Below are 26,174 nucleotides of genomic sequence, written 5' to 3'. Positions count from 1 at the left end.
CATCCACAAATCTCCAAACATTCTGAGTAATGCTTTATAACTCTGTTGCTTTATAGGGAAATATTCAGCTGCTAAGCCTGGAGGGACCTCTCGAGTCACTGAGTTCAGTTAATTCCCTCACAGACAGCCCCATCACGTTTGCCCTTCCATGAGCACCCACCCCAACTGGATGAATGTCACAGAGCCTTGAGAGCTAAAAATCTTCTTACATTTTCAAGCTTAAATATAGCCACATACACTTTGTGCCCATTTGTTCCTGTGCCATTATCTGGATTTTATTTTAAGTAGCTCTTTTACACCTCTGACCTTTCCTACCCTGAAGTGTTTATCAGAAATCAGATTTGTTTCTCAGCTTTGGGTCGTGGTGGGTCAAACGAGCCAAGGTCTGGTTTAACTCTTGAGAGGATTCTCCATTTCCCCAGTCATGCTCATGTCATTCCTCTGACTGTTCCAGGCTCAGTTTACCTTTCTTGACCAGAGGTGAACAGAAAAATGTTCTTCCATCAGCAGTGCCTCGTGCTTATTCTGATTTCCTTGGTCAGTCAGAGCTGCCAGTGTATTTGGGGCCTCCATTATTGTTACTAAGTACATTTGTGTTACTAACCAGCAGCTCTTCCCCTTCAGTAAGGGCAGCCTGGTGTGATCCAGAAGAAGGGAACAACAGGAATTAGAGCTGGAATTGAAAGGTTTCACAGCCTCCTTTACATGATTCCCTCAGCTCCAGTGTTAGGAAATAGAAGGAGTCTTGTTTACACGAGGAAGCTGCTGAGTGATAGTAGGACACAATCAAAATACCAAGGAGGCAATGGAACTATTCTAAATATAATGGTTTAAAATGTTTGCTATTACTGTACAGAACAGCTGGCCTTTAAAGCAATTACTGCAGTGAGTTGCACATCATCAATCTCTCCAAAAGATGAGTGTGAGTCTAGAGAATGTTTAATTCATGGCCTGAGAGAATCTTCTCATTGTATTTCTCTCTCAGGCTCCAGATCCTATGCAATGGCAGTCCAGGATGTGAAGCTGTTTTTCCCAGAAGGGCTGTGCTGTGCCCAGGATCAGCCAGTGCAGGAGCAAGAGGTAGGAATCTGCCCCTTCCTGAGCTTACCCTGCTATGCCAGAGCAGCAGCCCTGGCCCTGCTGTCCCCTGCCCTCTCTGCCATTAGGCTGCAGATAATGCAGCTCTGGGTGTGTTTCCTGAGCTGCCAGGCTCTCCTGGTCCCAGGGATGTTCCTGCCTCTGCACTGACCCCAGCAGCCTCGGTGGGGAGGAGCTGCTGCAGATGTGTTTGTTCAGCAAGCTCTGCTGTGAATTTGGGAGGGCTCAGATCAACACTGCTTTGGAAGCAGGGACAGCAGCCTCACCCTGAGTGCTGAGCACACTTGACTCAGGAGCTGTCTTTTACCAGCTTTGGATCATTCAGAGATGGGATGGCTGATGATGTGAAAATGATTGGGATGTGCTCAGCCAAGGGATGGAAAGGTTTGAGCTTTGCTGTGGCTCAGAGGTGATTCCAGCTGAGATGGTCCTCTGGAAATGGCCACATCTGTAACAAGCCTCACTGGTGTGGGTGTGCAGCTCAGGGCAGGGCATCCTGCCTGTGCCAGTTCATTCAGGGACAGAGGGAGCTGCTGCACCCCAGAGTGGCACTGGGGAAAGCTGTCAGACTCTCCCAGGCTTTGTTTGAGCTTTTGGCCTTGAAAACCTGGGAGTGGAGACTTTAGAATGATGGCTGGATATGGGACCTTGAAAAGGATGATGAGATGCTGCACTGAATTAAACCTCAATTAAAAAGAAGAATGCATGCAAAATGTTGTTGTATTTCCAGACAAGCAGGTGTTTTCTAGGCTGGCAATTACAGAAGTACACCACAACAACAAAAGCTTCACAGCTTGCCTGAATCAATACTTGAGGAGTGTTATCCCTCCTCATTAGGTAATGTGTTCACATGACTTGCTTCTCTCTCCCTGCCTGCCTTCCCTCCTGCAGATCCATAACCTGAAACAAGACCCCATCCTCAGCCTGGGAATCAGGAAGCAGCACAAGAGCCTAACCCATGACCCAGGAAGACATCCCAGTGTCCTAGGCTCTGAGCAGCCAGGCAGTCCTGGTAAGGAAATGCAACTCCTCTTATAGATTGGGACTGCTATTGATTAGTTGGACAGCAAGACAAACCATCTGGTGGCAGCAAGATTGGCTATTGATGTGCTTTCAGAAGGGAGAGACAGCTCTGAGCTGCAGAGAACAGCTCCAGGGGAGTCCAGCCTTTAACTGTTCACCTGCCAGCACTTCAGGGTTTACAGACAGAGCTGTCCACGAGGGCTGACCTTAAAAGCAGCAGCAGAACAAGCACTGACAGCACAGCTGGAGCCAGAGCAGCACTTGTTCCTCTCTGAGCCCTTCCCAGGTGTCTCAGCACAACCCTGGTGGTTTGTGTCCGTTCAGAGCCTGCCCTGGAGAGGCAGCAGGGCTGGGCAGGGTGAGCTGTTCTGTGCTGAGAGTGGATAAATATCAGTTGGTGCAGGGAGTGCTGCTGGCAGCGTGGCCAGAGGCCTCTCCTGAGCTGAGCTGAGAGCTCATTCAGCTCCCACTGCTGCTGAGCAGCTGCCAGCTCCAGATGACTCCCAGCTATGGCCAGGCTGACTTTGATTGGGAGCTGAAGCCTCAGCCAGGCTGACACTTCCTGGGATGCAGCAGCTCCTCAGGGCCTCTCCTGCTGATTTGATTTGATAGACATGTGTAAACACAGCTGTGCTGCAGGGCAGGAGATGGCTCTGGCACGAGGGGATGCTCCCACCTTGGGCTGCTGTGGATTGATCCCAAGCCTTTATAAACAAGCAGGGACCAGGTGAAAGCATCCCTGTGGTCCCTGGGGAACAGAATTGTTTAGAACAATTATTCCCATTCCTGCAGCTTCAGGACTGATGTGGGCAGTTCAGAAAATGTTGCTGATCACTGCAGTCCTTAATCCCAGCAGTGGAACATCGGGATTGCTGTGGATGGGAGAGGAGCAGGGGAAAAAAGGGACAGAATCACAGCCCAGCCCTGCCTGACACAGGACTTTGGGGGGCATTGGTTACTTAGCAGCAGGTGCAGAAGTGCAAGGGGGGGAGGTAAATCAAGTCCTCTGCTCCTGGGGTGAACACCAAGTCACTTTTGTGCAAGGGGCCTCTGAAGGAGGATTTGTCCCAAGGTATTTGGGAAGAGTGTTTTGCCCATCATCTTACATCATCTTAGTGCAGGCTTGCTGTGACCAAATCACTTGATTTGTAGAAGAGATTCCATAAAACAAAATAAAATAATAAACCAGCTTGTTGTAGAGAGAGCACAGGTATTCTGCAGGCTTTGCACAGCTCGGTGTCAGGAGCTAATCTCAAAATACATGCCCCTAATTTCCTGCTACACGAGGATATCTCAGCTTTGAAGATGCCTAAGCAGAGTAAAAAGGAAAGCAGTGTACAGCTCTGATGTGTTTGTGTCTCAGAAAATGTATTTCAAAGAGTTACTGCCCTGGAAAAGCAAGTCCACGTGATCTCTGAACTGTCAGGCACGATCTCATAAGTGCCTCCAGCAAAGCATCACTCACGTTCTGGGCTCATCTTGGACACTAGAGGAAGCTCTTGCACACAAGGAAAGCTCCTTCCAGCAAATAATTATCACCAAGCTGCTGCCTAATGGACAGCCAGATTTATCAGGAGGAAAATATTAAATACATTAAGCCTCACGTATGCTGAGCAGAATTACATTTGGGATTATAAAAGCAGCTGGATTAGCAGCTTTCTCTGCTTGGCAAAAATGGAAATGGAAGAGTAGCTCCTGTAGCAAACCAGCAGTTGTCCTTGTCTGACTCCTGAAATGGGGTCACTCCTGTTGTCTTGTGATCTCCAGACAGGGACACAAAGGCGTGCAGCAGCTCGGGATGGGCATCCCAGGGCACCTCCCTGGGCACATCCCTAGGTTTATCCCTGGGCACCTCCCCGGGCACCTCCCTGGGCATATCCCAGGGCACCTTCCTGGGCACATCCCTAGGTTTATCCCTGGGCACCTCCCCGGGCACCTCCCTGGGCACATCCCTAGGTTTATCCCTGGGCACATCCCCGGGCACCTCCCCGGGCATATCCCAGGGCACATCCCCAGGCTCATCCTCTGGCACATCCCAGGATATCTCAGGTCACATCCCTGGGCACATCCCAGGGCACTCCCTGGGCTCATCCCAGTGCTCCTCCCAGGGCACATCCCAGGATATCCCAGGGCTCATTCCAGGGCACATCCCAAGGCACATCCCCAGGCTCATCCCAGGGCACCTCCCAGGGCACCTCCCAGGACATCCCAACACCGCGGTGCCCCCGACTGCCACGGACACATCTGTGCCAGGGCAGAGGCACTGAGAGGGCTTAGAGGTGCTGGGGGGAGAGACCAAACAAATGTCCTGCTCTTCTCCCAGCAGGTGAGGCTCTGCTGGAGCAGCTGTGGCCCAGCACCTGCCTGCTGCTGCCCGGGCTGATCCTGCGGGGCTCGGAGCCGCCCCCGTACGTGGCGCTGCTGGAGGAGCTCGTGGGCAGGGGCTTCGTGGTGACTGCAGCTCGCCTGGCTGTGCTGGACTCAGCCCAGGCTCTCTGCATCTCCCAGATGCTCAGCAGGGCCAAGGGCAGTGTTGCAGCAAAGGTATGGAACAGCTGGAGCTGGGCTTTGCTTCCTTGGCACTAAAGAAGAGCCTTGTAATGCCTTGCTGTGGTGTGCTGCCCCGAGGCTTTGGTGGCACTGTTGCAGCACTGCCTCTGAGCCCTGGCACCTCTGGTGAGTAATGTGGGCACTGGGGGCACTTCCTGACGGTCCTGCATCCCTGGGAGCCCTCATGGGAATGGCCCATCCACCAGTCATTTACTGAATGTTTCCTTCCAGTCAGCCATCACCCTCTTGTGTGTGCTCTGCTGCTGTCTCCTCTCTTGTTTCTCCATAGAAACACAGTTTCTATTTCCCTCTCTCTAATCACACCCCATTAATCCTCCTCTACAATACTAAAACCCCTTTTTCTTCTTGGACTGTGCCCTGGAGCCTGAGCCAGAGGTTTTCCCTCCTGGAGTGTTGCAGCACAGAGAGGACCTGGAGCTGCTGGAGCCAGTGCAGGGGAGGCACCAGGATGGTCAGAGGGATGGAGCAGCTCTGCTGGGAGGAAAGGCTGAGGGAATTGGGATTGTTCACCTGGAGAAGAAAAGGCTTTGGGGTGACCTAACTGTGGCCTTCCAGTGTGTGAAGGAGCTACAGGAAAGATGGAGAGAGACAATTTGCAAGGGCCTGGAGGGACAGGACACAGGGAATGGCTTCCCACTGCCAGAGGGCAGGGCTGGATGGGAGACTGGGAAGGAATTGTTCCCTGGCAGGGTGGGCAGGCCCTGGCACAGGGTGCCAGAGCAGCTGTGGCTGCTCCTGGATCCCTGGCAGTGCCCAAGGCCAGGTTGGATGGGGAACCTGGGACAGTGGAAGGTGTCCCTGCCCATGGCAGGGGGTGGGACTGGATGGGCTTGGAGGTCCCTTCCAGCCCAGGCCATTCTGTGGCTCTCAGTAGGTGCAGCCCTGGGTTTGGGCACAGGATGTGCTGCTGGCTGAGCTGACATTGCTCCACAGCAGCAGAATACCAGGCCCAGGCTGTTTTCCTCTTGGTGTAGGAGAAGCCCACTCAGTCAGGAACCTTGCCTGGGCAGAGCTGGAAGGTGGAATGTGCAGGAAAGTGCTGTCAGCAGCAGAGAGTAAGCAAGGGGGGACAGTAATGACAGTGCCAGTAGCAAACCAACAATCACCCAAGGGCTCTCAGACCACAGCAGCCCCTTCACAAAACACAAACATTTGAGCTTCCAGCTCTCAGGTCTAAGTCTTGGGTGTTATCTGTAATAGGAGCATGTAAGATCTTTTCAGGTTGTGCTTTTTAAAACTGACAGCATCCCTTTGAAGTGCATCTGTATGGAACAGCAATTACATCTAGCAGCCAATTAGTGTAAGCACTGCTTGCCTGTGCCCCGAGTCCCCTGAGGATCCATCCCCCTGCACAGGGAATGTGCACAGCTCTCTAGGAAGGACACATCAGCACTGGGGGAGCAGAGCCATCCCTCCCTCCTCCTGTCAGAGATAAATGGCCCTGGGCAGAGCTGGTGTGTTTCCAGAAGGATCTGGCACTGCTGAGCCAAAGGTGAATGTCACAGCCTTTGCTCTCCCGCTCTAGGAGGGAGATGAGCTGCTTCCAGTCATCAGTGTTTCTGCTACAATATCTCAATGTTTACCTGTCTTGGTGTTCCTGCTTCCAGCAGAGGTGAATAACACACCCAGACACTCTGCTGGTTTTCACTCAGAGGGCTGTGGGGATCACAGACACCTCAGACACGGCCCTGCCTCTGCCTGGGGGGATCCCTTGCCCTGTGGCTCCTGTTCCTCTCCCATCAGCCACACTTAGACACTTGTTCAGGTGCAGAGCAGCACCACAGCTCTGTTCCTCCCTCTCTTGCAGTGCTCCCTGCTGAAGGATGGCCTGTGCCTGGTGCTGGCAGCACAGTGGGACAGCTCTGTCACCTCTCTGGGCTCCATGCTGGACAGGTAAGGAGGAGCTGCTGCCCTGAGGGAGGGCACCTCTCTGCTGTGCTTGTCACTCAAGGGCAGCCTGTGCTGCACAGTCACCCTGTTCATGGTCAGTCACTGCTCATGGAATTGTTAAGGTTGGGAAGGACCAAGTCCAGCCAGGAACCAGCACATTCACCATTAATCCATCCAGGCCCTCAAGTGCCACATGCACACATTTGAACTCTTCAGGGATGGGGACCCCCCCACTGCCCTGGGCAGCTGTGCCAGTGCCTGACCATCCTTCCATGAAGGAATTTCCCCAATATCCAACCTAAACCTCCCCAGGTACAGCTTGAGGCCATTTCCCCTTGTCCTGTCCCTGTTCCCTGGGAGCAGAGCCCGACCCCCCCGGCTGTCCCCTCCTGTCAGGAGTTGTGCAGAGCCACAAGGTCCCCCCTGAACCTCCTTTTCTCCAGGCTGAGCCCCTTCCCAGCTCCCTCAGCCCCTCCTGGTGCTCCAGCCCCTTCCCAGCTCTGTCCCCTTCCCTGCACATGCCCCCCCGAGTGTCTCTTGCCATGAGTGGCCCAATACCTGAGAGTGTCCCCCCGTTTCCAAGTCATGTGTCCTCTACTCAGGACCTTTAAAAACTAAGTTGTGTCCTTTTTTAAGGACCTGCATAAGGCTCAGCAGCATGGTTCCATGAATACAGGGAATTCTCTGGAATTAGGACTCACATTGGGAATAGACCTGCTGAATCAATAAAATTCCTAGGAGAAATATCTTAGCAGATTTTATGTTTGCTGTGAAGGAAAAGGGGAAAAAAAAAACCAAACAGAAAACCAAACCTTAAAATAAACACCAGAAAGGAAAATCAAAAATTAGCCTCTTAAATAAATCACCAGAAACGCTGGGTAGAGGATGTATAAGCCTGGAAAAACAAACAGAACCCCTCTGCAGGGACTGATTAGTGAAACAGAGTGATTAGCAGGGCAATTAACCCTGTGTTCCCCAGAGGGAAGGGCTCCCTGCACGGGGCTGGTATTTGGCACTGCCATGTGCAGCTCTCACACATGGCTCCTCTGGCACAGGAACCAGGAGTCAGGGCTGTGCCACATCCCATGTGGAGCAGCCCAGCAGCCATGCCAAAAACCCCATCCTGGCTTTGGCTGTGCCCTCTGGAGCACTTCCAGAAAGTGCTGTCAGTGGATTCAGGGCTGCTGGAGTTTGCAGGCTCCAGGGGATCAAAGCTGAGCATCCACGTGGCTGCACCTCAGAGTTCTCACTCTGCAGAAATGTTCCCAGGGCCACACCTGGGAGGGATGGTTGGAACAGATCCCATTGGTAACTTTTCAAAAATGTTTTTAAGCTACTGACACCATTTTGACTTTGCTTCCATTCATTTAGAATCACACTCTCGGGAGCCACATCCCAACCCTTCCTCTCTGCAAGGGGAGACAAAGCCAGTTAGCCAAGGCCTTTGTGGTGAGATTTCTCCCAGCTTTCACTGCTTTACAATGAAAGAAAAGTGAACTTTTGGTAGCCTGGAGGTCACTACTGGAGGTAGTTTTGGGAGAGTCACTCAAGATCCCCATATCTCTATTTTCCCCAGCACCACTGGGTGCTGGGGGGCCCAGCAGTCCCCTGTCCTTCAGGCTGGCTGGGATTGCAGGGGCCAGGCCCGAGGCAGCCCCTCCAGAGACACCTCCTGTGGCTTCTCCTGGCTTGCAGAGCCCCCAGGGGCTGAGCAGGAATCGCTGCCAGCGTCTGCACCTTCACCCCCCTCCTGCTCTGTCCTGAGGATGAACCTCTGTGCTGAGCTCCAGAATACCTCATGGGGGTCAGGAGGCACTTCCAAAGGGCAGGACCAGCCCCAACAGCAGGGTTCACTCTGCCTCTCCCCCCAGTGCCAGAACCAGTGATCACAGAGCCTTTTCAAACCAGCTCTACAAAAAAAAACACACACACAAAAAAAAGGAAAAAAAAAACAAACCCATCACTTTTGCCTTCATGATGGAAAATGCCTGTGGAAGGGAGGGGCAGCAAGGTGTGCCCGGGGGTGGGAGGAGGGAGGGCTCCGATCCTCAGGGAGATCAGGAGCTCACACCTTTTTTGTCTGTCAAGCTGTCGAACTTTTTCAAATGAGCCTGACTTCACTGGCGCCTCCCAAGGACACTTCATGCCAAGACATCTTCCATTTAAATGACACCAGAGGTTAATTACTCTCACAGCTCCGTCAGCCCTTTCTGTCCCGGATAAATCACGGGATATTTATCTCCTGTCTCTGCCAGGACCCAGGGTTGCAATACCTGCCCGGCTCCAGCTGCACTGCTGGAGCCTCTCCGCGGTAAGAAGGGATTATTTTCCAGCCCTCGAGTCCCAGCTGAGCCACATTTCTCTGGCTTTGTGCCACTGGGAGGGAGGGACGTTCCCATCTGTGATGTCAGAGATGGGCTGGGATAAAGAGGAATCAGGTGTTGAGAGGAACAATGTGGGCTCTGCCAGTGAAGCTGCTCCTAGTCCTGAGCCTGTTAAAGCTTTCCTGAGCCAGCTCTGTCAAGGACAGACATCCAGATCTGGGGGGTTTGGAGGCAGCCCCAGCCCCTCCTTGCTGTGCTTGTTCAGCAGCAGGGCCCACTCTGGCTGCTCTCTGGACATCCAGGGCATCACTTCTGCACCAAAACCCACTGAGCACACAGAAGGGGACAGAGCAATGCAGCTGTGGGCACAAAAGCACCTGGCAGTTTGGCTGGAATCTGGGAGTGTGCCAAGGGCAGCTCCCAGGGCACAAGGGGTGTTTGGAACAGGTGAGGGGGCAGTGGGGACCCCAGAGAGGGAAGTGACCCCATCCTATCCACAGCCAAGGCAAAACCATGTGGGACTCACCTTTCTTGTTCTGGCAGCATCTGGATGGCTCAGGATGAAGCATCTGAATTTTCCCTGTCATAACTTGTTTTCACAGCCACATTTCCTGGCTGCAGGGTGGCAGAGGCAAGAATTTACAGCAATAGATTCAAAGCAACTCCTGGAAGGAAGGCATGCTCTGCTTTTTATGCATGACAAACCAGATTTAGCTGCCTTAAGAGGTGATGCTGGTTCCACAGTGATTACTCCTCTATGGTTTAAGCATTTAAAAAGCACTTTAAGATTGTCAGGACCCGTGTTGTGCACAGACTTAGCAGCTCACCTGGTTAACTCAGCTCAAGAGGCAAGGTTTGGCTAAAGCACCCCCAAAACTGAGCTGCAACGGGAAAAAATTAGAGTTTAGGCCAGGCTTTGTGCCTTCCAGCCTTGAAACGAGGGACTGCAATCAGAGCAGAAGCCAAGAGCTGAGGAACCTAGCTGGATGTTTTTCTCTCTGATGAAAGATTCTTACCAAGTGCTAATTGCTGCTAGCAGGGAGCAATGTTATCCCTATAGGAAACTCATCCCGGGGAGCTTTGGAGGGGAAGGAGGTGTAGAAATTAAAAAAAAAAAAAAGAAAAAGAAAAAAAAAAATGAACACATGGGTTGTAAAATCTCCGAGCTGTTGAAAAGCAGTGAAGGGAAAACTGTTGCCAAGCACAATACCTGGCTGTGGGGGCAGGGAGCAGGGAGTGGTTTCCGAAGCCTCGGGGGAGTTCTCAAGCCTGAGGCTCCGAGTGTGCACAGAGTCCCTTTAAAAGGCACTTCTGAGCTTGGTACCTTGCCTTTCCATTTCCCTGGAATACATTTTGAGGTCAGGTCGTGTGTGGCTTGAGGAGGGCCAGAGCAGAGCCAGGGCTGGTGAGGCAGTGCCTGCTGCTCCAGGCAGTTCAGTCACCCTGGCCCTGGGGGAAAACACCCAGCTGATCTCAGGGATAAAGGCCCTTGCCCAGGGCCAGGCAGCCACGTTGATGTGCATCTCCACTGCCCCAGAACCACCCTTACACAACTGCACACGGCTTGTCCAGTTTGTATTTGAAGTTTGTTCGAAGGTTTGTATTTAAACAGTGCAAAGCCATTTACACAAAGCTTTGTAAAAGCCAGGATTTAGCTGTGTAAAGAGGAGCAGCAGCAGATGCCTGTGGCTGGAGCTGCTGGCACAGAGCTCAGACCTCCCCAGGGCTGGGTCAGCTCCCTCCCTCCCTCTCAGCTGACATGGCAAACTCACCCTGTTTCCCTTTCTCTTTGCCCCCAGTGCCTGCTGGCAGAACCAGTCAGTCCTGGACACTGCAGAGCATCTCCTTTATCCCCAGAATGAGAATCAGGCAAGTAGAGAAGTTTGTGGTATGGAGATGTGTTCTTTGTGCTCCTGTGATGTAGGAAACTTGTTAATATTGGTTGAAATTTCAAAGGAAATGATAACTTTTGTGAGTCAGAGGTGGTGACAGCCCCAAGCCTTGGCTTAGGCTGAGAGCCCAGAACATGGGGAAGGTGGGACCAAAATCCTGTCAAACTGTCTCCCACATTACAGTGGTGACACAACTTTGAATCAAAACATTTGGAGATATTGATAAAGCTTCTATATTTTCCATAGAAATTCTGTTACTTTTTGTGAAAAATCAACACTGAGAAAAATATCACAGAATTGTGCAATGGTTTGGGTTGAAAGGACCTTAAAGCCCATCCAGTGCCACCCCTGCCATGGCAGGGACACCTTCCACTGTCCCAGGCTGCTCCAAGTCCTGTCCAGCCTGGCCTTGGGCACTGCCAGGGATCCAGGGGCAGCCCCAGCTGCTCTGGGCACCCTGTGCCAGGGCCTACCCACCCTGCCAGGGCAGAATTTCAAGTGTCTGTGATATCTGTCAAAAACAGTGACAAGAAATGTTCATTCAGCCCTATGGCCAAGCTGGCACAAGTCCTGTGTTCTGGAAGTTGCATTTCAGAAGCCCAAATCCAAGTGGAAGAGGAGGAGTGAAGCCATTAGCCATTCCAGGGATGGTCTAGCTGAATATTTTCTCAGTAATTCAGCCCAAGAAAGGAAACACTGAGCTCCAGACATGTGGGCAGCTAATGGGAATAAACTGCATAAATGCATTCAAAATTCGGGCTGTAACCATCAAAGTTTAGCTCAAACAAATGAGAGGTTTGGAGAGAGGAGGCAGAGCCTGAGCACTTGGGATCAGGGGATGGGAAGTCCTGGTGGAGCTGTCCCTGCCCATGCCAGGGGGGTGGAGTGACACGAGCTTTAAGGTCCCTTCCAGCCCCAACCATTCTGTGGTTCTGTGATAAAAGACTTGTGGAGAGTGAGAAACGATAGCAAGTGGACAAACCTCTCCTCTGGATCCCTTTTTTCCCCCAAGAAAAGCCCAGCAGGGAGTGAGATGTGTTTGTAACCTCATCTAACACATCAGAGCTGCTGCCTTCAAGCACCAGTGCTCTAAGGACTGAGCCTTAAAAGACACCGAGCCCTCTTTGAAGTGTGCATTCCTGCTTTTAGCGCCGACAGAACCACCCCGAGTTCCCCAGGAGGCTGAGCTGAGCTCCCAGCCCTGTCCCGAGGGCACAGAGGGTCCCTGAGCTGAGCTCTCAGACCTGTCCCGAGGGCACAGAGGGTCCCTGAGCTGGGCTCCCTGTTCCAAGGGCACAGAGGGTCCCTGAGCTGGGTTCCCTGTTCCTGAGGGCACAGAGGATCCCTGAGCTGAGCTCCCAGCCCTGTCCCGAGGGCACAGAGGGTCCCTGAGCTGGGTTCCCAGTCCCGAGGGCACAGAGGGTCCCTGAGCTGGGTTCCCTGTTCCAATGGCACAGAGGGTCCCTGAGCTGGGTTCCCTGTTCCTGAGGGCACAGAGGGTCCCTGAGCTGGGTTCCCTGTCCCAAGGGCACAGAGGGTCCCTGAGCTGGGTTCCCTGTTCCTGAGGGCACAGAGGATCCCTGAGCTGGGTTCCCTGTTCCAAGGGCACAGAGGATCCCTGAGCTGGGTTCCCTGTTCCCGAGGGCACAGAGGATCCCTGAGCTGGGTTCCCTGTTCCAATGGCACAGAGGATCCCTGAGCTGGGTTCCCTGTCCCGAGGGCACAGAGGATCCCTGAGCTGGGTTCCCTGTTCCCGAGGGCACAGAGGATCCCTGAGCTGGGTTCCCTGTTCCAATGGCACAGAGGGTCCCTGAGCTGGGTTCCCTGTTCCAAGGGCACAGAGGGTCCCTGAGCTGGGTTCCCTGTTCCAAGGGCACAGAGGATCCCTGAGCTGGGTTCCCTGTTCCCGAGGGCACAGAGGATCCCTGAGCTGGGTTCCCTGTTCCAAGGGCACAGAGGATCCCTGAGCTGGGTTCCCTGTTCCAAGGGCACAGAGGATCCCTGAGCTGGGTTCCCTGTTCCAAGGGCACAGAGGATCCCTGAGCTGGGTTCCCAGTCCCGAGGGCACAGAGGATCCCTGAGCTGGGTTCCCTGTTCCCGAGGGCACAGAGGATCCCTGAGCTGGGTTCCCAGCCCTTTCCCGAGCAGATCCTGGCGCTGCAGTGCCCGGGGCACGCCTCTGCAGGGCTCTGCCAGCCCAGCCCTGGCTGCTGCCAGGGTGCCAGGCTGTTGCCAAGGAATGTGACAGGCCAGCGAGTCCAGGCTGTCTCCTGATTTGCTTTGAAAGGACATTACATCTCTGTGCCTGACAGAAAATCCCTTCTGCTTGCCGGCGCTGGGGAACGCGCCTATCAGGGCGAGGCTTAGAGGGCTTTTTGTGCTCGGGAGGAGGAAAAGCAAATGTGCCCAGCCCTTCTCCCTGCTCCTGGCAGCCTGGGATGTGCAGTCTAATCCCCCTGGAAGCAGGGAGCTGAGAGTTTCCAGCAGGAATGCGGTCCCGAGGCAGCGGCACATCCCCCTGGGGGCACAAACAGCACAGCAGCAGCTCCTGCTGGGTCTCCACTGGGCTTTTTTCTCCCAAGTTCGGGGCAGGTTCAGGAACCACAGTGAGATCTGAGGAGCAAATCCACCGGGGAATCTGTTCCTCAAAGGATGGCCCCAGGAATGATGTTTGAGCCTCTGATCTCCTGCTAATGAGTTTGCAAAATGTCAGCCAGGCTTTGCAGGGCAAAGCTAATGAGCAACAAGACGGTATCAGGCAAAGTTCAGGAGGGTTAAATGAACATGGGTTTCAAATCCTCATGGTCTGAGCAGAGCTGCAGCCTTTGCTGGTGGAGTCAAGCCATGGAAGTGAAATGGAATATCATCCTTGCTCCCAGTGTGATTTGGGATTAGGCAGCAGGATGAGAAATCAGCTTTCAAACGTGGCCTGGTGCAGTGCTGACATCTGTGCCTGCTTCTCCTGCATTCCTGGAGCACCTCCAGCTGCCCTGGGTGAAACACCTGCCTGAGGAGCAGACAAATCCAGGCTTTGGGAGTTCCTTGTTCCCCCCAGTGACCCTGCACACTCAGCACAGCTCCCATTTGGAAGTGCCAGAGCCATGGCTTGGCGGTGCCACCGTCAGGGGCCGGTGACCTTCCTCAGGGCTGTCCCAGATGTCCCTGCAGCTGGTCCATGCCCAGACTGGGATGTCTCCAGTGATGAGGGAGTGGTCAGGGAGTGCTGTGCCCAGCCTGGGCACTGGGATGTCCTGGGGCTGGACACTGCCCCTCCCCTGCAGCAGTGACTGTGGCTGGGGTGGGGCTGTGGGGACAGAGTGGCTGTCCCTTGGTGACATCACTGACCTGCCACCATCAGAGCAGTGGGGTGACACAGGCTCTGTCCCACTGTGACAGCCCAAGGGAAGCAGCCCAGCCTCCCCTGGCAGCAGCAATCCCTCCATTCTGCCTGGAGCCACCCTCCCTGCAGACACCTGAAATGTGGAACTGAGCACAGCAACACAGGGAAAACCTCCCAGCCCCTCCTGGTGTGACCCTCTCCCCTGAGCAGCAGGCAGAGGGGCTGCAGTCCCATGGAAGAGACTCAAAAGCTGTGAGGAGAGGCAGGAGGGCCCGAGGGCTGTGTGGGGTGGGTGGCAGCACAGCATCCCCAGTGCTTTGGGGCCCATCAGCACAGCCAGGATTGCAGGCTGGGCTGCAGCCCCTGGCACCCCATCAGCCTCTCCAGCTCACAAACAGCTGTGCCAGGGCTGGGCTTGGGAAGGACAGGCAGAGCAGCCAGGGAGGGAGGGGATTTCCCACTTAGCATCTTGCTTGTTGTTGCTTGCCTTCAGTTCCTTGCAAACATAACTCCTGGGCATCACAAGGAGCAGTGTCCCCTGCTGGGGGACACTCACAGCCACTCTGTGCTGGGATTAACCCAGCCCAGAAACAGCCTCTGCACAGGAAACCTGCCTCTGGAAAAAGTTTTTTTGCCACTCACAGAACTCACAGCTCTCCTCCAACCCTTTCCTTGGTTTCTCCCCAGGCCCAGGAGCTGCTCTGCTGCTTTTTTGACTCCCTGACATCAGAGAGCATCCACCGACTTGAGGCCCAGGATTGCTAGCAGAGAGGGGCAAGGCCCCAGGCAGCCTTGGATGGACATGGCACTAGCAGCTCTAAGAGCACTGTTTGTTTGGAATTAAACACAGTCTGAGGTGTTAGCATGGCTCAGAGAAATGAGAGTGGTGGAGGAGGGCTCAGTGCCCCAAAACAAACCCCTGTGAACTGTGGCTGTGCTTCCCAGTGGAGTCCATCCAGAGACAATCTGCTTGTGAGCCTGGAGCAAGGCTTGGAGCGTTCCCCTGGCTGGGAAAACCTCAGGAGGCAAACACAGGGCCAGGTGCTCACTGCTGTGTGTCTCAGGTGCCTGGGGACTCCACCTGCCCCAGGCCTCAGAGACTTCATGGAGAGACTCTGCTGCTGTTCCTCTGAGCCAAAGACAAAACCCCAGCAAATGAAATGGAAATAGAGGGGAAGCTGCATCCCTGGAGGTTCAGAACACCAGGCTGAGCTGTTTGATAAGATGAAAGGCTGGACAGCTCAATGTTCACCTGATGCTGCTCCAGCAGCCCTGTCATGGGCTGTGCCAGCCCCATCCTTCTCCCTGCCATGGGCACACAGCCCTGCCTCCTCTTCCTCCTCCTGCAGCAGCTGCTGGTCCTGTCATCCTTTCTAGGAGCCCAGAGGAAAGGCAGCTGCTGTTGATACAAACCCACAGCCTTCCTGGGACACTCTGGGCTCCTTTTCCTTTGGGAAAGACTCTTCTCAGCCCAGGAAGCCTCCTGTTCCCACCTGCCCTGCTAAGGCACAGACTCTGCCCTGGTGCAGCCTCACCTCAGGTCTGGGGCAGGTGTGGGTGCCACAATATCAGAAGGATCTAAAGCTATTGGAGTGTCCAGAGGAGGGAGCTGGGCATGGGGAGGGGTCTGAGGAGCAGCTGAGAGCACTTGGATTGTTCAGCTGGAGAAGGAGAGTGAGGGCAGAGCTCAGGGGGGGCTGCAGCTCCTCCCGAGGGGCAGCTCTGATCTCTGGGACAGGGAATGGCTGGAGCTGGGCAGGGCAGGCTCAGGCTGGATTTTGGGAAAGGCTCTTCCCCCAGAGGGTGCTGGCACTGCCCAGGCTCCCCAGAGAATGGGCACAGCCCCGAGGCTGCCAGAGCTCCAGGAGTGCTTGGAGAATGCTCAGGCACAGGGTGGGGCTGTGGGGGGGTCTGGGCAGGGCCAGGAGTTGGATCCTGATCCTTGGGGGAGCCTTCCAGCTCAGGACATTCTGTCATTCTGTGCCTGCTTTTGGTTCCAGCCATGGCAGAGGTGGCAGGGACAGTCCCTGTGAGTGTCCCAGAGGGACAGAGGGCAGAGCAGTGGGGCCAGCCCAGCTCTGGGTGCTGGGGCTGGGCCTGGGGTGAGCCCTCCTCCCTCCCAGCTCTCACCAGCTGTGAGAAGGTGACACCTCTGAGATCTGTCCCTTTGCAGACGAGACAGAAGTGCCCAGTGAGTCCCAGAGCTGTCAGTGGTGGGGCCCTGCAAACTCTGCTTCCTCAGCAGGTACCAGTCCTAACACAGCCCTGCCCTTCCCTAATCCCGGAACAGCAACAGGGATTGTCACAGCCAGCAGAGATTGTCCCAGCCAGCCAGGTGTGAGGGGGACACAGTGACCTGGCCTGACCTCACACAGCATTTCAGTGCCACAATCACAGAAACCCAGGCTGGTTTGTGTTGGAAGAGACCTTAAAACTCCTTCAGTCCCACCCCCTGCTGTGGGCACAGACACCTTCCACTATCCCAGGCTGCTCCCAAGCCCTGTCCAACCCTGGAAGTTTCTCCCAACCTCTGCTCCCCAGCCCTGTTCTGCCTGGATGGGCTCTCTGGGCTCTGTGGTGGGACCAAACATCTTCAGACAGAAGCTGGAGAGGGGAGCAGGCAGCTGCCCTGATCCCTGGGGAGGACGAGGTCCTTGGAGTCATGGTGCTGGAGGAGTGTGCTCTGCTCCTGCAGCTAAGTAGGCCATTTCCTGCACTCCAGGCACATTTCTGTCATGCTTGGGAGCCCTGTATGGCTTTGAAACAAATGGAAATGAAAAGGATCCACCCCCAGCACTCGGAGAATTTATCTGGAAAAGGAATGGAATAAAGAGAGCAGCTGAGGGAGCAGCCCTGTGGAGCTGCACGTGAGGAGGGGCCAGCAACAGCCCTGACCCTGCCAGCCTGGTGCCACAAGGGTCACAGAGCCCTGTCCCTCTCACCTGGGCCCTCAGACCTGTGGGACTGGAGCTGGGCATTGTGACAGGTCTGGTGAGTGCCAGCTGTCAGCCTGGGAAGTGACATCCCACTGGGACACCCCCAGCCCACCTGGGCTTGGCAGGAGCACTCCCAGGAGCTGAGACCAATTAATTCATTAATTCATAGATTTAATTAATAAAATCAGAGAATTATGAATGGTTTGGGTGTGAAGGGATCTTAAAGCCCATCCCATCCCCCACCAGCCATGGGCAGGGACACCTCCCACTGTCCCAGGCTGCTCCCAGCCCTGTCCAGCCTGGCCTTGGGCACTGCCAGGGATCCAGGGGCAGCCCCAGCTGCTCTGGGCACCCTGTGCCAGGGCCTGCCCACCCTCTGAGCAGAGATCAATTCGCTGTGTCACAAACCAGGGCCTGGCACATCCCATTTCCCATCCCCTTGCAGACATCCCTGTTGAGGCTTGAGCCCTGTGAGCTCCATCCACCAGCAGGCAAAGCCCTGTGCCTCAGTTTCCCATCTAGGAAATGAAGGTGGCAGCTCTGCCACATCCCCCAGGCACAGCAGCACCATCCCAAAAATGGGGCAGCACCCAGATATCTCCAAGCAAGGAGCTGCTGCAGTGCTTTGGGTTCCTATTTTAAAGCCCAGCTAATTAATCTCGGCGTAACAAACTCGCACACCCTGTGCAGAGCAGGGGGAAGCATCATCCTCTGGTATTTCCAAAATGCCAGCATGCCAGAAATAACCCTGCCAGCCTTTTCTCCTAGAGAATACCCCACTTGTCTCTGGAGAAGTGACATCCAGGAGCACCACCAGGAATCCATCCTTCCATCCATGGGAGCTGCAGCTCTTGCACCGTTTTTCCCTGGAAACTGCCACAAGGCAGCCAGGATTAGCTAATCAGAGCTGAGGAGCCAATTAATGATTGAAAGAACGAGGAGAAAGGCAGATTTGATCCAAGATTGCCAGCTTTGCAGCTGGCTCCTACTTGCAAACAATTCATTTAGATTATGAAAGCAAGAAATTGAGTATAAAACCCCCTAGATTGTTTGCTTCCTGGAGAAAGAAAAGAAAAGGAATGGAATTTAGATTAAAAATTATGCAGAATAGTATTAAATCCCCACCCTCTTGTGCCTCCCCTCTTGCTGGAAAACCAGGGCTAATCAGAATTTTGCATTGTTCTGCTGCCACTGTCAGAGCTGCCTCAATGGAGGATAGATAAAATCCAGGAGGTGGCATTTGCTGTTAACTCCTTAGGGTCCTGCCCTGGCAGGAATGGGAACACAGTGCCTGGTGCTGAAATCCCATTCTCCCAGCTGCCTTTAGGGGTGGGTGTTGGGGGCAGAGCAGCTCCTGCTGTGCCCTGGGTGGGCACATTGTGTTCATTCACACTCTGGGAGCTCTCAGGTGAGCCCTTTGTCCCTCCAGGAAGGATTGGTGTCCCCAGGGATGTGCAGGTGCTGGATGCTCTCCCCCATCAGGGCACAGGCAGAGCCTCACTCCTGATGTAGCTTTGTAGTTCCACTGTGCTGAGGACAGATTTAGCTAATTAGCACCCTGGTAATTGCTGCCTGGCTGTCCCCAGCAGCAGTGGGACACTGACACCCCAACAGGTGATGGAGGGGACCAGATCACTGCCCTTGCCAGCCTGAGCAGAGCAGGGCTGAGCTGGCAGGAGCTGCAGGAGCAGCTCATCCTCTCTGGGTGGCTGTGACCCAGGGCCAGCACCCAGGCAGTGCTGGGGGAGCTGGGTGCCAGCTCTGCTGACCCTCTGCAGCCACATGGACTGCTGAGCACCCTCAGCCTGGCCAAACTGACTCTTTCACCCCAAAAAAGGTTCTGCTTCAGCCCTGCACACAGGAGCCCGCTGAGCCCTGGGACTGTCCCGTGTCACTTCCCAGAGCCACCAGCCTGGGAATGACTGCACAGCCAGCAGGATTTGCTGCCCTCACAGCAAACTCAAAATCGGGCACTTGGGTTTCATCTCCTGAGGTCCATGGCTGGCTCAGGAGCAGGAGGAGTTGATGGAACTGCTGCAGCTGTCCTTGGATCATCCACACTCACCAAACTCGATCATCCTGTGCCAGGCACCTCCCATGGCCACAAATATCTGCCTTGCTCTGGCTGACAGAGCCAAAAGCACCTCTCTTGGCCAAGAGCCACTGCTGATCTCCAGGGAGAGCTCAGAGCCCCTGCCAGGGCCTAAAGGGGCTCCAGGAGAGCTGCAGAGGGACTGGGGACAAGGCATGGAGGGACAGGACACAAGGAATGGCTCCCACTGCCAGAGGGCAGGGCTGGATGGGATATTGGGCAGGAATTGCTCCCTGTGAGGGTGGGCAGGCCCTGGCACAGGGTGCCCAGAGCAGCTGTGGCTGCCCCTGCATCTCTGGCAGTGCCCAAGGCCAGGTTGGACCCTGGGGCTTGGAGCAGCCTGGGACAGTGGGAGTGTCCCTGCCCATGGCAGGGGATTTGGGTGATCTTTAAGGTCCCTTCATACCCAACCCAACTCTCCTTCCATGGCTGTGATACCACAGGGTGGTAGCTGGTCCTTGCCCCACCACTCCCTCCCCGGGGTGGGACCAGGACTGGGCTCCAGTCCCAGATCTGTCCCATGAGGGCAGTGGCCCTTCTCCAATCCCTGATCCCCCCCTTCCCAGGGCACCATCTCCAGGCAGCAGGAGCTGGTGATTAATTGGTCCCTGGCACTCCCCCGGCAGGGCTGGAGGAGCACAAAGGGCTCTTTGTGTGTTCAAGGGGCCGGGATGAGTCACTCGGGGGAATTAACCCAGGGAATGGGGAATGCTCAGCCAGAACAGGCACAGGAGCTCCCTGCAGGCTCTCACTGGGTCACACGGGGGACCAGGGCTGGCAAGGCCTTGTCTGGGCCCTCCTGGCCCTGGCACAGCCATGCTCAGCAGCAACACCACTGCCTGTCCCCAAAAGTGACCACTTTGATCCAGTAAACCAAGGCAGAAGCTCTGTCAGGACAGTTTCACACAGCGTGGGGTCAGCTGGGGCTGCTGGGCCTACAGAAACTCCGGGGAACTCAGCTGAGGGGCTGTAGGGTCTGTCTCCATCCATCCATCCATCCATCCATCCATCCATCCATCCATCCATCCATCCATCCATCCATCCATCCATCATCCATCCATCCATCATCCATCCATCATCTATCCCTCCATCCATCCATCCATCCATCCATCCATCCATCCATCCATCCCTCATCCATCCATCCATCCATCCATCCATCCATCCATCCATCATCCATCCATCCATCCATCCCTCATCCATCCATCCATCCATCCCTCATCCATCCATCCATCCATCCATCCATCATCCATCCATCCATCCATCCATCATCCATCCACCCATCATCCATCCATCCATCCATCATCCATCCATCATCCATCCATCCATCCATCATCCATCCATCCATCCATCCATCCATCCATCATCCATCCATCATCCATCCATCCATCCATCCATCATCCATCCATCCATCCATCCATCCATCCATCATCCATCCATCCATCCATCCATCCATCCCTCCATCCATCATCCATCCATCCATCCATCCATCCATCCATCCATCATCCATCCATCATCCATCCATCCATCCATCCATCCATCCATCATCCATCCATCCATCCATCCATCCGTCCATCCATCCATCCATCCATCCATCCATCCATCCATCCCCCATCCATCCATCCATCCATCCATCCATCCATCATCCATCCGTCCATCCATCCATCCATCCATCCATCCATCATCCATCCATCCATCCATCCATCCATCCATCCATCCATCCCTCATCCATCCATCCATCCATCCCTCATCCATCCATCCATCCATCCATCCATCATCCATCCATCCATCCATCCATCATCCATCCACCCATCATCCATCCATCCATCCATCATCCATCCATCATCCATCCATCCATCCATCATCCATCCATCCATCCATCCATCCATCATCCATCCATCCATCCATCCATCCATCCATCATCCATCCATCCATCCATCCATCCATCCATCCATCCATCCCTCCATCCATCATCCATCCATCCATCCATCCATCCATCCATCCATCCATCCATCATCCATCCATCATCCATCCATCCATCCATCCATCCATCCATCCATCATCCATCCATCCATCCATCCATCATCCATCCATCCATCCATCCATCCGTCCATCCATCCATCCATCCATCCATCCATCCATCCCCCATCCATCCATCCATCCATCCATCCATCCATCCATCATCCATCCGTCCATCCATCCATCCATCCATCCATCCATCATCCATCCATCCATCCATCCCTCATCCATCCATCCATCCATCCCTCATCCATCCATCCATCCATCCATCCATCATCCATCCATCCATCCATCCATCCATCATCCATCCACCCATCATCCATCCATCCATCCATCATCCATCCATCATCCATCCATCCATCATCCATCCATCCATCCATCCATCCATCCATCCATCATCCATCCATCCATCCATCCATCCATCATCCATCCATCTATCCATCCATCCATTATCCATCCATCCCTCCATCCATCCATCCATCCATCCATCCATCATCCATCCATCCATCCATCATCCATCCATCCATCCACCCATCCATCCATCATCCATCCATCCATCCATCATCCATCCATCATCCATCCATCCATCCATCCATCCATCATCCATCCATCATCCATCCATCCATCATCCATCCATCCATCCATCCATCATCCATCCATCCATCCATCATCCATCCATCATCCATCCATCCCCCATCCATCCATCCATCCATCCATCCATCCATCCATCCATCCATCATCCATCCGTCCATCCATCCATCCATCATCCATCCATCCATCCATCCATCATCCATCCATCATCCATCCATCCATCCATCCATCCATCCATCCATCATCCATCCATCCATCCATCCATCCATCATCCATCCATCCATCCATCCATCATCCATCCATCCATCCATCCATCCATCCATCCATCATCCATCCGTCATCCATCCATCCATCCATCCATCCATCCATCCATCCATCCATCCATCCATCCATCCATCCATCCCTGTGGGGATGTTTAAGCCTCACCTGGGGCTTTGCTGAGCTCTGTCCTGAGGCTGTGCTTGGCTGCTCTGCCAGGTGACCCAATGGTTCTGACCCCTGGAGTCTCCTCCTTGCACGCCTGTGGGATGTTGGCCATTTCCTGGCCATCAGGAGCCCCCTGACATCTTTGTGAGTTTTCAGAGATGATTCTGAAGATGAAAACGTGTCCAGCAGGATCACCAGGGTGCTGCAGGTGCTCAAGGCCCCCAGGAGGCTCCAACGGGCCTGTTTGTGGCTGGTTTGCCCAAGACAGTGGTGAGGGCCTGGAGCATCTCCTTGTGAGGAAAGGCTGAGGGAGCTGGGGCTGGTCAGCCCAGAGAGGAACTCCAGCTGAGAGGGACCTCAGCCCTGGGTGTCCCTGGGTGTCCCTGTGTGCAGTGAGGGCTCAGGGCAAGGCCCAGGCATCGGCAGGAACTGATCCCAGAAGTTCTGTTTGGACATGGAATCATTAGGGATGGAAAAGACCTCCAAGATCAGTGAGGCCAAGCTCTGACCATTCCCAGAAACCACCAACACGAGGAAGAACTTCCAGTGACTGAGCATGGCCCAGGCTGCCCAGAGGGGCTCTTGAGGCTCCTTCCCTGGAGAGATTCCAGAGCCATCTGTCCACAGTCCTGACCAACTTGCTCTGAGGTACCCTGCTGGAGCAGGGTGGGACCAGGTGAGCTCCAATGGTCACTTCCAAGAGGAACTATCCTGGAATTCTGTGACCTGGATGCTGTGATGTACCAGCTGTCATGCCTGGCACTTCAAGTGACAGAGGGAAGGAGGGAGCAGGGTGGGATAGGATGTCCCTGCTCCTCCTGGCCATGGTCCCTCAGCTGGCAGCCACTGCTGGGAGACTGGAGAGTGCTTTTGGCTCACAGGAACTCACAGAGCTCACAGGAACTCGTGGGGCTCTGGAGCCCGCAAGTCCCACAGCTGCAATCCCAGACTCTGGCTGTGGGGCTCATCCTCTCCTGAGCTCTGGCACAAGATCTTGAGCTGGTGGTGCCTGATTCCCTCTCACAGCAGACTGGCCAGTGAATCCCCCCTGGGGCTGTGGAGCAGCAGGAGCAAGTGTCTCCCAGGAATGGTGGGACAGCTGGGCAGTGACCCGGAGCCCTCGTCCTGCAGGGAGGTCACTGTGACACAAATGGGATTGGTGCTGGTCCCCAGGCATGTCCTTCCCCAGGATCCAGCCTCCTTGGGAAGCCTGGATGGTGTTCAGCTCCTGACAGAGAATCCTGGGCGGATTCAACCCTGCTGCCAGCCAGGTGCCCTGGGGTCCTGCAGAGCTGCTCCTTCCCCCACAGGGGCTATCCAAACACATGGAAGTGATTGGGGTGCTCTGGAGAAAACTGAACACCCCTGAGAAGCTCCTGACCACTAAACCACCACAGTCCATCCATCCTGAGCTGCTGAGCTCCCACCCAGCCACAGCCAGAGTCCATGTCCAGCCCACAGCCACGGCCAGCACAGCTGGCAGCCTCCAAACATGGGAGTGCCCCTGGCCCTGAAGCCAAGGCAGCTGTCTGGGCAGGCTGGGGGCAGCCAGCCAGGCCTGGCACACACCAGTTCTCCTGGCCAGCCTTGTGGGGCAGACGGGACCCAGGAGCTCTGCAGAGCCAGCCACGCTCATGGGGTCCAGGGGGACTTTGGACCTTGGTCCTTGGAAATGGCTCCTGGCACTGCTCCTCCAGCCAGGCCTGGCCCTCGAGTGGCTGCAGAGGTGCCACAAACTGGAGTGAGGCCAGCAGAGGCTGAGGGAGCTGGAGCTTCCTCGGGATGGAGGGAATGGAAATCCCTGTCTGGGATTGTCAGATCTGGGAGCAGCCTCAGCCAGGGAGGTGCCGATGGGCTCCTGCCCAGGAGGGTGGGGCAGCCCCAGCAGAGGGACCCCAGGCCAGCTGCAGGGTTTGCCCCCTCCAAATGGTCCCCAGTTACCACCCCCTACTTCGTGCCTGGGAACAGCTGCCCTGGGGGGGCACATCTGGCCTTCCCTTACAAACTGGCTTTGCTTCATTGTGGCCCCGGGGGTACTCAGGTGTCCCAAATTCCTCCACCTGCCTTCGTGCCAGGGCTGAGGGAAACGCTTGTAAATAAATCCCCGTGTGCTGAAGCAGTGGGAGGGGTGAGGTCGTAACCCAGGCTCACCTGCAGCCTTCCCCCTAAGATTTCCTTCCCCTGCGGTGTCTTCAGGGCTACAAGGTGATTAACATCCCCTTTCAGGGTGATTAACATCCCCTTTCAGCGTGTTCCAGCCACGTTCTGGATGCCTTTAAGCCCCAGGGGGGTTACACATGGCTTACAAGTTGGGCTCCATTAGCGCTCGATTCGCTGTTTATTAAAATCTCGATTAATCTTGTATTAATGCTCTTCAAATGCGACTTTTGTGGAGGTGCAGCAGCCTCTGAGAGGAGCTAAGCTTCTCTCCAGCCCTGTGCCACTGCTGTCAGCGAGGAATTAGCTCGGGATCTCTCCAGGCTCGGAGCTGAGGGTTTGGGAGGCTGCAGAGAGCAATGATGAGGATGCTCGTGAGGATGCTCTGATTAATACCAGCCCAGAGACACCCCTGGCTCTGCTGCCCCCAAATCAACTGGGGGAACAGGGTCCGTGATCTGGGAGCCCACTCCCCAGAGAAGACAGGAAGGTTTGGGGGCAGCCTGGAGGATGGATGCTCTGCTTGCCAGGACCCCACAAATCCGGAGCAGGTGGAAGGGTTTGGAATGGGAAGATCCACATCTGAAAAGCAGAAATCTCTCCTGCCCCTGCCCTGGCAACCGTGTGGCTCGGGGAGGGCTGTGCAGGAAGGAGGAGCGTGGCCCAGCCCCCAGAGCCAGCAGGAATTGCACCTCGTGCTCCTCCGTGGGTTTGGGATGCTGCCTGTGCCAGATCCAGAGCCACGGCCGAGCGAGGCGCTGAGGGGATGGAGGAGATTTCCCATCCCTGCCAAGCTGGGATGCTGCAGTTGCCATGGCAACGTGGGAGGCCTGCGAGCTGGAGCCCACAGCCCACCCCTCTGGGGGTGTTCAGGGCTGGTGCTCCCGGCCCCACTCTGAGCACGGGCACCTCCCTGCACCCAAAACTGCCCTAAACCCCCTCCTCCCAAAGCTGGCACCGCGACCCATCCCTCAGCTAAAAGCACCCGCTGCAAACCCTGCCTGTTCCACGGGGAAAACAGGGAAAACACCCGCTGCAAACCCTGCCTGTTCCATGGGGAAAACAGGGAAAACACCCGCTGCAAACCCTGCCGGTTCCACGGGGAAAACAGGGAAAACACCCGCTGCAAACCCTGCCGGTTCCACGGGGAAAACAAACACCTTTGGGCGGGGAACGTGCCCAGAGCCGCTGTGGGGAGCCAGCGCCGGGCGGGAGATGCCGGCGGAGACTCCCGCCGCATTTTCCTGCTTCCCTCGGCCCCGAGCCGAGACCGCCGGGGGCCGAGGCTGGAGCAAGGGCAGGCAGCCCCCGGCAGGGTCTGGCCAGCAGCTCTTCCCCGTGGGATGCTCCAGCGCTATCCAGCAGGCAGGGCTGTGCTGGGAGCTGGGCTGGGACGGGGCTGGAGGTGCAGCCAGCTCTGCTCTCCCTCCTCCCAAAGGTGGCTGGCTCGTCACACAAGGTCACCTCTCCCTCCCAGCCTGCTGACCTTGCCAGGCGGCGCAGGCTGCTTTTTTCCCCACCTCGGGACAGTTTTTGCCGTCTGTCTCCGGCAGCTCATTCCCGCTGGGGCCCTCGGCCGCTGCCAGGCCTTGACTGACATCTGTCCATCATCCCTGGCAGCTGGAACCGCAGACAGCAGCGGGTCCCCGCGGGAAGGACAGGCAGGGACGAGCCCGAGCTGCGTCCCCTCCGTGGGCAGTCTGCTGCCACAGAAAGAGCATCGGGATGCCCCCGTGCCCGCTCCCCTCCTGCCGCATTCCCGCATTCCCGCATTCCCGCATTCCTGCCCGGGCGCCCGCCCGGTTCCGCCGGGGCACC

The 26,174-nt window shown here is 55.4% G+C and overlaps 1 protein-coding gene across 1 annotated transcript in view; it reads left to right on the top strand.

Annotated features, from left to right (window-relative positions):
* The window catches only part of DNAAF8 (dynein axonemal assembly factor 8), a 92,529-nt gene extending 77,529 nt beyond the window's left edge, over positions 1 to 15,000 (top strand). The window contains exons 26-31 of the mRNA XM_059862051.1: positions 986 to 1,080; positions 1,990 to 2,110; positions 4,445 to 4,665; positions 6,500 to 6,585; positions 10,706 to 10,775; positions 14,826 to 15,000. Of these exons, the coding sequence (XP_059718034.1) occupies positions 986 to 1,080; positions 1,990 to 2,110; positions 4,445 to 4,665; positions 6,500 to 6,585; positions 10,706 to 10,775; positions 14,826 to 14,903 (671 nt within the window). The 3' untranslated portion in view covers positions 14,904 to 15,000. The remainder of the gene's footprint in view (positions 1 to 985; positions 1,081 to 1,989; positions 2,111 to 4,444; positions 4,666 to 6,499; positions 6,586 to 10,705; positions 10,776 to 14,825) is intronic.
* Positions 15,001 to 26,174: the final 11,174 nt, after the last annotated feature.

This window comes from Haemorhous mexicanus, chromosome 17 (assembly GCF_027477595.1).
Source record: "Haemorhous mexicanus isolate bHaeMex1 chromosome 17, bHaeMex1.pri, whole genome shotgun sequence".
NCBI lineage: Eukaryota > Metazoa > Chordata > Aves > Passeriformes > Fringillidae > Haemorhous > Haemorhous mexicanus.
The sequence above is the reverse complement of the archived record's forward strand: the minus strand, read 5'-3'. Positions and strand labels throughout refer to the sequence as shown.